This window comes from Cydia splendana, chromosome 14 (assembly GCF_910591565.1).
Source record: "Cydia splendana chromosome 14, ilCydSple1.2, whole genome shotgun sequence".
Classification (NCBI taxonomy): domain Eukaryota; kingdom Metazoa; phylum Arthropoda; class Insecta; order Lepidoptera; family Tortricidae; genus Cydia; species Cydia splendana.
In genome coordinates, this window is record NC_085973.1 from 57,093 (window position 1) to 69,580 (window position 12,488).

Sequence of the window (12,488 nt, forward strand, 5' to 3'; positions counted from 1 at the left end):
GGGCGTATATTATATATCTGCCCAAATAGATTAAGATTTAGAAAGAAAAAGTTAACTCTCAAAAGACTCGACAAGATACGAGTATATGCATGTAAATGATAGACCTTACTCCCACTCCCACTCCTACTCGCACTCCCATTCCCCCTCCCACGCCCACTACCACTCCCACCCGCACTCGCACTGTTGTCTCGCACTCCCACTCCCACCATTTCATCTATCTAATCTAAACACGAAATTCCATCTAAATCGGTCTCAGCAAATCAAATTTGACGATATACCGATAGCAGCGCCACCTATCGGGTCCAAGTGGTACCATCCATGTATACTAAAACCTGCTCCAGAATTAAACAAATACTTTTCTGAAAACCGCTTCAAAATCAATTTAGCCAAACGCGAGATAATCGCGAACAAACATACATACATACATACAAACATACGGGTCAAACCGAGAACCTCCTTTGTGTTTGAAGGCGATTAGAAAAAAGTGAATTGATCCACCTAGAGGAACCCTGCAACATAGGCACACGACGACGAGTCGGTTAACCAAAACAGTAGGTGCCTATCTTGTACCAAACCTGAGTTCCACTAGGTACAGCCAGGGTTCAGCATCAGCTCTATCTTGGGTACTGCTCTCCCAAGCGCTCTTCAAGATGTGACGGATGACCAAAATAGCGTGGGCCTATGTTGCACCAAACCTGAGTTCCACTTGGTACAGCCAGGGTTCAGCATCAGCTCTATCTTGGGTACTGCTCTCCCAAGTGCTCATCAAGACGTCTTGGATGACCAAAACAGCGTGTGTCTATGTTGCACCAAACCTGAGTTCCACTAGGTACAGCCAGGGTTCAGCATCAGCTCTATCTTCGGTACTGCTCTCCCAAGTGCTCATCAAGACGTGTTAGATGGCCAAAACAGCGTGTGCCTATGTTGCACCAAACCTGAATTCCACTAGGTACAGCCAGGGATCATCATCAGCTCTATCATGGGACTGCTCTCCCAAGCGCTCTTCAAGATGTGACGGATGACAAAAATAGCGTGGGCCTATGTTGCACCAAACCTGAGTTCCACTAGGTACAGCCAGGATTCAGCATCAGCACTATCTTGGGTACTGCTCTCACAAGTGCTCATCAAGACATCTTGGATGACCAAAATAGCGTGGGCCTATGTTGCACCAAACCTGAGTTCCACTAGGTACAGCCAGGGTTCAGCATCAGCTCTATCTTGGGTACTGCTCTCCCAAGTGCTCATCAAGACATCTTGGGTGACCAAAACAGCGTGTGCCTATGTTGCACCAAACTTGAGTTCCACTAGGTACAGCCAGGGTTCAGCATCAGCACTATCTTAGGTACTGCTCTCCCAAGCGCTCTTCAAGATGTGACGGATGACCAAAATAGCGTGGGCCTATGTTGCACCAAATCTGAGTTCCACTTGGTACAGCCAGGGTTCAGCATCAGCTCTATCTTCGGTACTGCTCTCCCAAGTGCTCATCAAGATGTGTTGGATGATTAAAACAGCGTGTGCCTATGTTGCACCAAACCTGAGTTCCACTAGGTACAGCTATACATACATACATACATACATACATACATACATACATACAAACATACGGGTCAAACTGAGAACCTCCTTTTTTTTTGAAGGCGGTTAAAAAAGTTATTTGTTAAAAATACGCCTTTCCGGGAATAACATGGATTGTTTGAAATAATTTATAAAAATAAATCAACATTAATTCCTATAGCACATCTTCACCATTTCATGAGACAAAATGTATGATAATTATTAGTCACATGAAATATATAGAGCCATCGTGTGAGTGACGCAGCAGGCAAATTACGCTGGAAGCTAATGAAGGTATACCTACGTCACTGAACTGTTATTACTAACGTATAGAACCGACTCAGAGAACCAGTATCTTGCGCCATTACTTTATGTTGCTTTGACATCAAACCCCCAAACCCAAACGCGTAAGCGCCATGAATTTTGCGGCGCTTACGACGTTTTGGTCGTGTGGTACAGGTTGCGATTGTGACAATTTCATTGTTTGGTATTTTGTATGGCTTCTCTATAGTAATAATAACTCAATGACCTACGCCTGGAAATTCAGTTTAGCAATCATTGAATTACGTTAGTATAGTAGGTAATAGTTCAAGTTAGCAATAAAAGTAAGATGTGCAAAAGACATCGTACTTATTTTCATTCCCGACGCAAAACAGGGTTGTCATAAGTTTAAATAGAAGTTTATAGTTCGTTTTTTTTAGCATTAGAAAGAACTTCGCAGAAGTAAGCTTGTGGTTCCAAATCCGGCACTTTTAGCGGTAATAATTTGAAGTAAATTATATGTATTGACCATGCTACATTAGATAATTCAATAATTATTAACAATTAAAGAGCCTGATAAAAACTGCACGCTTGCTTCTGTGGAGTTCTTTCTAATGCTAAAAAAAAAACGAACTATAGTGTGTCACTTAGTTAAAAAGGTTCAGTCGTCGAGAATGCACTGTGTCTCACGCTTCTGTCGCAGAGAAGATGTGGCAAATTGTCCCTGCTTGCCTAATACGCACATTTCAATTAAGGATTCGATTACGCACATCACATTTCAATCGCAGAGACGAACCCCCAAATCGGCCCTACGGCGGCGAGATTTACTGTGGCTTTTCTCCATAAGGTGGCACTTGCACTACCGTGGCGTGATATGATAACAAGAGTAAAAAGTGATTATTGTTGCAGGGTACCTAGTGTGTGAGGTGGTCGTGATGGGTGCCAGCCTGCGCGGCGGCGGCGGGTAGCGGCATGGGCGCGCCGGCGCACGCGGCCGCCGACGCCGAGTTCGCGGCGCTGGTGCGCGACTTCAGCGACTACTTCTACAGCAACGCCAGCTACAACGAGCCCAACATCAGCGCCGCCAACTGCTCTTGGGCGTGGAACAACTCGTGGTGCGGCGGAGCGCCCGAGGCCTCCACGGGGCGGCCGTGGGCGCTGCTGCTGCTGGTGTTCCCCGCGCTGACGCTGTTTGGCAACGTTCTGGTGATCGCGGCGGTGCGGCGCGAGCGCGCGCTGCGCAGCGCGACCAACTACTTCATCGTGTCGCTGGCACTCGCCGACCTGCTCGTGGCGGTCGTCGTGATGCCTTTCGGCGTTTACTATCTGGTGAGTTATTATTATTTAATATTTCTAGTTTTTAAGGTTCGCAGCCCGAACTACGTTTTTCACAGAGTTATTACAGAAGCAAATTTTCACAAGAATTGTCATTATCTCTAAAACAAGACCGATTTCCGAAATTTTTATGACATTTTAGTCTCTAATGACACCTTTGAAATTTGTCGGGCTATATAGGCCCACGGTTTATAGCACGTGTATAATGATCCAAACATTGAACGTAATTGACATAGGTAATTATTGACTTAAAATAAAGCTTTGCTTACCATATATTATCATGATAATAAAATTATACGTACGATATACGATTTATCAAGGTGTAGCTGATGTTATCATTATATAAATATAAATACTTACAATGTGGAAAACAATAATGGGCCCTGGAGGGAAAGTACCTTAAAACCTTAAGGTTAGCTCATTTTACTTAAGAATGTCCCCTACATTCTTTTATTTTTAAAAAAGAAACAAAACTGTATTCAAACTTTTTTCTTTTTTCACTTCTCTCGTCTGGGAATCAAACCAACTAAAATACGAATTATTCGATTTTATGGATATTTTGTACGACAGACGAGTGTAAGACCTAAATGTTTCTTGGAGAAATTTTAACACTAACATGAACTGTATCGACTAATAGAATGTTTCCTTTAAGTAAAACGAACTTAAGACCAATCGTAAGGTCGCGGGTTCAAGCCCCGGCTCGTACCAATGAGTTTTTCGGAATTGATGTACGAAATGTCATTTGATATTTACCAGTCGCTTTTCGAACTAATAATAAACCGGACTAATCCCAATAAGAGCTAGTTTCCCCTCTGGGTTGGAAGGTCAGAGATGGCAGTCGCTTTCGTAAAAACTAGTGCCTACCACAATCCTTGTGGGATTAGTTGTCAAGCGGACTCCAGGCTCCCATGAGCCGTTGCAAAATGCCGGGATGACGCGAGGAAGATAATGAAAATGAGCTAACTCCAAGGCCCATAATTGTATCCACACTGTAGGTACATATATTAACAACAACGTAACAAACTAAAACTAGTCGAGAACTGTAAAACAAACCTAAATGCACTGGCTAACTCCAACAAAGTCACACTTAGATGGGTACCAGGGCACTCCGACATTAACGGAAACGAAGAAGCGGACGAACTTGCTAGAAAGGGCGCAGACACACCCCTGGTCGGCCCAGAACCGTTCCGTGGAATCACAAAACGGGATGCATATTCTCTGCTCAGCAACTTAGAAAAAACGAGAGCAACCGATTGGTGGAAGTTCGTTAAAGGACAAGAACACTCGAAAGCTCTAATCAAAGGGTTCAACAGCAAAACTGCTAAAGAGCTCTTAGGACTCAAAAGGCACAAAACCTGCGCGGTGACCAGAATACTGACTGGACAGTGTAAGTTGAACAAACATATGTTTCAAATTAGCAAGAAACAAGATGCGACATGCAGGTTCTGTCAGGAGTCAAAGGAGACTGCAATGCACATTCTCTGATCTTGTGGACCACTAATGTCAAAAAGAAGTACCTACCTAGGGCGACACGGTACAGAGGTACTAAGTACAGAACATTACGGCCCAAATAATCTGGAACTTTCTGGATGCAACGGGCATTAGTAATGAACTTTAAAGGGCCGTCCCAATGGATCAATGCTGGTCGATGCGACACTCAAAGGCCCACAACACCACAATAATAATAAAGTGTCTTAAAGGGCCTCTGCGCTGTTGGCTTCGGCCCCACGTACGCCTCCCAAAGGTCCGGGACCCCATGGTTCCGAGATATTTTATTTATTTATTTATTTATTTATTTAATACAATTATGTTTACACGGCATTACAGTAAAAATACCAATGCGCCGAGAAAAGCTTACAAATATTTCATTACAAGAAAAATATAACACAAGGTAGATACAAGATACAACATACGCAGGAAGAAACAGAAATAACAAATCACATCACATAACATATTATTACCTATACACCGACTGTGGAAGGCCTGTCATCCATCGTCTCACAATACTTCAGACACTCACGGTACACAGTCATCCATCTCCATGCAAACAAATCACAATCAGGTGCTGACGTCAGGAGCGCATTGAGTAGTGTCAATGCTCGAGGGAGCGGCGAATTCCTGCGTGACACAGTGCGTGCCAATGGCACCGCCAATAGCGGGCGCACCCGCGGTCTTAGATTAATCCTGGGAATATCCGGCACGTGCAGTCTGAGTACACGACTCACGAGGTCTGGGCAGTCGGATTCCCCACGCAGCATGCGACAAACGGTAACCAGTAAATTGCAGTTACGCCTTACTTCTAGAGAGTTGTAACCAAGTGCTCCGAGCAAAAACTTAGTTGGGTATAAAAATGGGTAAAACCCATACATTTTCTTATATAGAAATCTAAGAAAAGCCTTTTGAACCTTCTCTAGAAGTAAGGCGTAGGTCGACTCATACGGGATCCACACGACTGACGAAGTCTCCAACTTGCTTCTCACCAATGCGTTAAAGACAAGCTTTATGGCCTCAACATCTCGGAAGTCCTTGACGTTGCGGATCACGAAGCCTAGTCTTTTGAAACAGTTATCAGCTAGCGTTCGTATATGATCGTGGAATGTAAGACGGGAGTCAAAGACCACTCCAAGATCTTTCACAGAGGAGACTCTGTCAATCGCATCAGGTCCGAGCATATACTGCGCAATCTGAGGTTCTGCAGCTCGGCTGAATGTGCACACACAGCATTTGGCTACATTGAAGAGGAGTTTATTTTCAACGCTCCACCGCATCACAGAGTCAATATCATCCTGCAGAGAAATACAGTCTACACCATTTTTTACGCCATAAATCAACTTCAGGTCGTCAGCATATAGCAAACACTTTGCATTTTTGACTACTGTCTCCAAATCGTTGACCATCAACCCGAACAAAAGAGGGCCGAGTATAGAACCCTGACTGACACCAGATCTCGTGTGATAAGGAGCTGAAACAAAGCATCCATGACGAACGTACTGCTGTCGATCGCGTAGATATATGGAAAAGACACACAAATAATAATATTAACAACGTGCCTCACCTGCCTTCTAATCAAATACTTTTTCGAGGCGTGTTTAAATCGAGCATCAGTAATAGATTCCGATACGCACGCACACGTACAGTCAACTTATTCAAAAATATATCCCATAGTTCTTAATTCGCTGACATAAGAGCTATGGGACATATTTTTGAGATGATTTGTGCACCCACATTTTTACAGTTGACTGTACCTGTCCTCGACACTACACAACATGTAGTCGCATTCCGGTCGGAACTATTCCAATTTGCTAAGTTTTAATTCGTTCCTTGTTCACCGCTCCGCTTGCATGTGCTCCGTCTCTCGTCAGCGCCGTAATTCGGGATTCTTCGAACGTGTACGTAGTTACCTCTCAGAGTAGATTAAATACAGAAAACTGAACTCAAAAAGTGACATCTAGCTGAGTCTAGCCACAAAATTTGTTTAGTTATGAAGAAAAAAAGCATATTCGATACCTTTGGGTTCAATTGACGTAAAGGACATTTTGGCGAAAATTAGTTATATACCATATATATACATTATATGTCCCCAAAATGTCCTTTACGCCAATTGAACCCAAAGGTATCGAATGACGCATAGGTATAATTTTTTTTCGTTTTCTTGTTCGATGAGGTTCAACCATTACATTAGTTAAACCATTACATTATTAGTGTCGAATACATTTGTGCTAAGTAATAACAAGTATAATTATACTCGTATGTTGCAGGCATTTTGTAAGAATCCGCCGTTTACAAACGGCGTCGGCATTTTACAAACGTTTCGCCGTTTGCAAATTGTGCGCTCAATAGCGTCAACGTCAAAGGTTGTGGGTTTCGCTAGGGTGACCATGGTTCACAAACCATGAACCGCCCAGAATTAGGAGCCCTGCGAAGCGGGGCTCCGTCTAGTTAAGTTGTGAAGGAAATGTTTTTTGAAAAGAAACAGTGGGGTGGGACCATCCAAGAACTCCAGATTTGATGGACACTCCAGCGTTTTTCATAGTTTTGATGTGCAGCGCCACGCGTGGTAAAATCAAGAACTAATTCGACCAAAATGCCGCGGCAAATTACACAACGACAACGGCGAAACGTTTGTGAATTGCCGACGCCGTTTGTAAACGGCGCATTCTTACAATTTGCCGACGACATATAAATACTTAGGTAGTATCCTCTATCCAGCCTTGAGGTACAAACTGGACAGCTCTCTGAGCGAGATATTAAGCTACCGTCATTCGTCAGTTTTACCACTGGCCCACTCTGGTTGGGAGTATTCCAACGCTCTTTTTTCCGGTATGAATTCGTCAAACTCTAATTGTAGTAGCAATAATGTGCCCCGTCGTTCGTGCGGTCGTGGAGCCTCCAGCAGGTTTGCTGGAAGCTGCATGTTGTTCTGTGAGTTCTGTATTCTGTGGAAAGCTGTTCGGAGCGTGTTACCGTGCACTTTGCACATTGCCACGGGTGTCTTTCAAGATGACTAAAGAGCTTAAATGCGACAACTTTCCTTAAAACCGAACAAGGAAATATGTCAGAAAAAATATTGAAGTATTGCATGGCCATAAGGTAGATACTCAAAGATACATGACGCTTTACGATTACGTTTGTAACAAAATTTGTTTTTTTTTAATATCAGCCCCAAATGCTCGTAATGAAATCCTTCTTCGGTATCTGTGAGTCTCAGTCACCACCCACGCAGTCCGCCCGCTATAGCCCCAGTGTGTGCCTTAAACACACTATTTTGGCGACATAAAAATTTTAGGGCTTATGAATTTCCGCTTGTCATAAAATGGTAGTAATAAAATCACATTTGGCGAAAGATTGGCGTGTTTACGAGTTCAAGCGGAGTAACTTGATCTGTTTTGCCTATATTTAAATAAAATCGAAAACTTACCTACACTGAATTATATAATTCCACACTAAGTCCACATCAGTGGTTTAAGCACTTTTAACGAGTTATTAATATTCACTGGGACTGCAATAGCTGCATAAGAAATAACGTGTCACAATGTAATGCATTACCTATTCTGTACTGCGATCCTATTAAGTAGGTAAGCGCTACAAAGATGCCAGAGGTTCATTGTTAAAATTCAGCCTTTAGTAAGGTTGTATCATATCAGCTGCAAAAGCGCATTTGATGGACACAAATAGTGCAATAATCACTGATTTAAACTTTCACGATTATTAAACATTATCAAACTACACAACGGGACTTAATCGCGTATTTAAGTTTTAAGATTTACCTCCGACGTTCCGAGGACGGCGTTGTCCCCGTGGTCTCGGAGAAGACTCACGAAACGTCGGAGGTAAATCTTAAAACTTAAATACGCGATCAAGTCCCGTTGTGTAGTTTGATAATGACAAATAGTGCAGTTTTATGAATAATGGTTCACATGTGTAGGTACCCTTAAAGCACTTGCATTTTAAGATAGAACATACAAACCTTTATAACGCAAACAGTCATGATGTGAAGTTCATTAAAAAAGATATAACGCTCTGTGCTGCTTAAAAGTGCATTTCTACGCCATTACTCAGCTGACAGAGTAGAGTATACTTGTATATCATATCATTAGCATTAATAACGGCCACAGTTGTACCAAGTGTGACCTGCATAAAAATGCAGTTACACAGCAGCGCACTGCTGTAAGTCTGTATACTCGTGCCCGTCAATTCCGACCTGGGCTGTATAATAGAAATTATTACGCTTCACTGACCAACTCCATGCTGAATTATAAGCCACGTGTGGACATTTAACATTAAATACCTAAAGTTAAAACTGATTGGTTTACCCGCCATTTTAAGTACATTCCACGTGTTATTTTTAAAGATGTTTCTTTTTTTTACACGACTGCCCAAAAAAAAGAGATTGTTATTATTTATTTTTATTATTTATTTATTTTTATTTAATACAAATTCTAAAAAATAGGCATAGCCCCGCAAAACTCAACAATGAGTTTGACTGTGGGGTCATCAGTCTCTAGTTGTTAACTTAATAACTTATAAAATTGTATGTACTTATTTAGAGTTTAAATTACTACAATATATTATGGTAGTGTTTTTTTAACATAGTTTTAAATTTAGGCTTATTATTTCACGTCTTATGGCTTCAGGCAAACTATTAAGTAAGTATGGAATTCTTTTCCTAAGGGTTCTATCCCCGTAGTAATTATTAATTCTAGGAACGGATAGTTTGCCTGAAGTCACAGCCTTTGTGATGTATGTATGATTAATTGGTATTAAGGGATCAGCTGAGTTAAGCTCTTTGTAACTATGGTTATTGATCGCAAGTAAGTATTTATATTTTAAACTAAACTTATAAACATTTAAGAGTGCTAATAGGAACTTTGAATTTTAAGTGAAAGAACTTACTTACCTAATAATACTCTAATTTTTTCATAAATAAAATTAACATGATATGACCAGTACGGTTACCATCAGTTTGTCACTGACATAAACGCCGTCGAGAACGTAATTTACTTTCTATACATCTCGCTCGCACTCGCATATTAGTGCAAACGGGATGTATAGAAAGTAAATTACGTTCTCGACGGCGTTAATGTCAGTGACAAACTGATGGTAACCGTACAGGAGAGGTGCTCGTCTAGTTTGACTCCAAGGTAAGTAATACATTCTACTTGTTGTATAGGTTCACAGTTACAGTTATAGTTGTTTAGGTGAAAGCAATGGAAAGTATGGGCATATAATTTGGAAGAGATATTCTTAATTGGTAAGTATGGGGAGTGAATTAATAAGAACTTGGTTTTATTAGAGTTGAGAACTATTCCATTGTCGTGAGACCACTTAACGACTGAGTTTATGTCTTCCTGCACTAGACGAAAAGTGTCCTCAAGGTCAGTGCCCGCGCGCAGGGCGCATAGGTCGTCTGCGAACATGTGCGCTGAGCAATGCTGCAGCACACCGCACAAGCTGTTAACGTGCATCAAGTAGCAGACAGGACCACAGCCCGAGCCTTGGGGCACCCCACACTCCACGGCACACTCACGACTATAGGAGTTCCCGACCCTGACTTTGTAGGAGCGCGAGGTGAGATATTAGTCGCGGAACCATGTGTTCAGCGGCTCGCTCACTCCGCAGTACTCCGCACTCGTGCATAGCCTTCAATAAGGTGTTCGATTCTAAAGTATCGAACGCCTTTTTGAAATCAAAGAATACGGCTAATACTACTTTTTTATCATTGAAGTAATTATTAATTTCATCTGTAAATTTTGACAATAAAGTTGAGGTACTTTTTCCTCTTTGGAAACCGTGATGACTGGGAGTTAGGACATTATTTTTACTAAGATAGGAACTAAGCTGGTCAGTTACACGTTTTTCCATAATTTTATCGATACTGGATAATATTGCAATAGGTCTATAGTTAGAAAAGGATTTACGATCTCCTTTTTTGTAAATCGGACGAAGTACAGCTTCTTTTAGTTTACTAGGGAATTTATGATGTTTTACAGATAAATTAATCAATCTAGCAAGAACAGGACTTATTTTGTCTGCGACGAGTTTTATGTCAGCGTTTTATGTCATTACTTATTATTATTTATGTTTTCAGCGTTCATGTTTGTATGTATATATGTAATATGTGAGTTTCTTTATTCCAACAACTTCTGATAGCCTTAACCCATTTAGACGTATGATATATCATTATTATCATTAGAATCCTTACGTTATCCCGGGTTAGGTTATATCAGTCGGGGACCTTGATGTATTGACATTTTCCCATTTAAAAGGTTGCAATCGAAATAAAATACACAGGTACACTGCCGTATTCGAACTTCAAGATATTCACAAGAGACGACACGTACTAGATTCATTCTAGATACGTTATAGTTTAGATATCAACTAGTTCTCTTTTGCAGCGTAATTCGGGCAACCAATGTCACTTTTACGTTAGAAAGAGTAAGATATCTATTAGATGTGAATTGGATCTCTAAGTCATATCCTGTGGAAATCGTTCAACAGTATCTCCATAATCGCGCAAATGTCAAATTTGACAGGTTAGATCTTAAACATATCGTTATCGTATATTGGTGATGTCTTAAAGATGTCTATTTCAAAAGCCGAATCGGGCCCACAGTCACGATACTAAATGAGCATTAAACTTTTGCGTTTGCTGTTTATAACCTTCACTAAACACTCATATTCTAATTTACATTCATTAAGTTGAGTAACTAACACAACTAAAAAATATTTTTGTCTTTTCAGTTCGCTTTTTGGCAGTCGTGTTTGTTAATTTTTAATTAATTTATTATATTATTTTTGGTTTGTTTTGTAAAATATGGGCTTGAACTGAATTATATCGAAAATAAATGAACATGTAAAACAGTTTACATGTAAAATTTATACATAAAATACCTCGTATTTTAACCTATTTTATTTTTAACTTTATTCACATATTTGTGGAGATTATGAGAGCGCGTAAAAATTTAGACCTTATATGTAGGTATGGTAATATTTCACAGTAAAGTTACATTCCCGCTAAAATTTAACACATAATTGAAATCACCCAAAGTTTTGCTTACTTGAACTTTATTATTTATTTACAAAATGGCAGCTTCATTTGCACGCACAATACGACTTCAATGCCTCTCTCGTACTATTCAAACCGCGTTTCTGCATACTACAATTACACCGATAATAATTTACTTTTAGCTTTGTTATAGCATTTTAAAATTGTGCACACTTATCCCAATTTAGCGGATGAGTATGAGTATGGCTGCATATTAGCTATAATAATAATTAATACCACGTTCCTTGCTATTCAGGCAATCTTCAGCTCTTGGAGTAAAGTGCTGATATACAGCAATTTTTTACTGCTAATAGGTCCACACAAAGCGGTAGCACAAAGGTTCCGTGTGTTACACAGATCTCTTTAACACTTTGTAAAGTATTTAATCTACAAGGTGATACCTAAAACCAATAATTTGTGGCTGTAGCTAAATATGAAGAAAATGCCTGTAACATTTAAAACTTTCGCGTTTTGAACACATATTAAATCACATTTACAAACTATTTCGCTATAGACCCGGTTGTAAATGTGGTTTAATATGAATAGGTATAGTTAAAATGTGGGGCCTCAAGAACACTAAAATTTTTCAAATTGTTATATAAACTGCTTGATAACATGAAATTACTATCTGAATAGACCTCGAGGTCTACCAATGCAGCAATGGACAGTTGTGTTGCTGTTAGTACCTAGGTACGATACGTGACATTGAACCGTCCTGCGACACACGGCGCCGTAACGAGCCCGAGCCGGCGCGGCGCCGGGGCCGGAACCGGACGCGCACGGCGCTAAATCA

At 40.7% G+C, this 12,488-nt stretch overlaps 1 protein-coding gene across 1 annotated transcript in view; it reads left to right on the forward strand.

The window, feature by feature from the left end:
- Positions 1-2,736: 2,736 nt before the first annotated feature.
- LOC134797012 (dopamine D2-like receptor) overlaps positions 2,737-12,488 on the forward strand; it is a 281,210-nt gene continuing 271,458 nt past the window's right edge. The window contains exon 1 of the mRNA XM_063769209.1: positions 2,737-3,144. Coding sequence (XP_063625279.1) covers positions 2,788-3,144 — 357 coding nt within the window. The 5' untranslated portion in view covers positions 2,737-2,787. The remainder of the gene's footprint in view (positions 3,145-12,488) is intronic.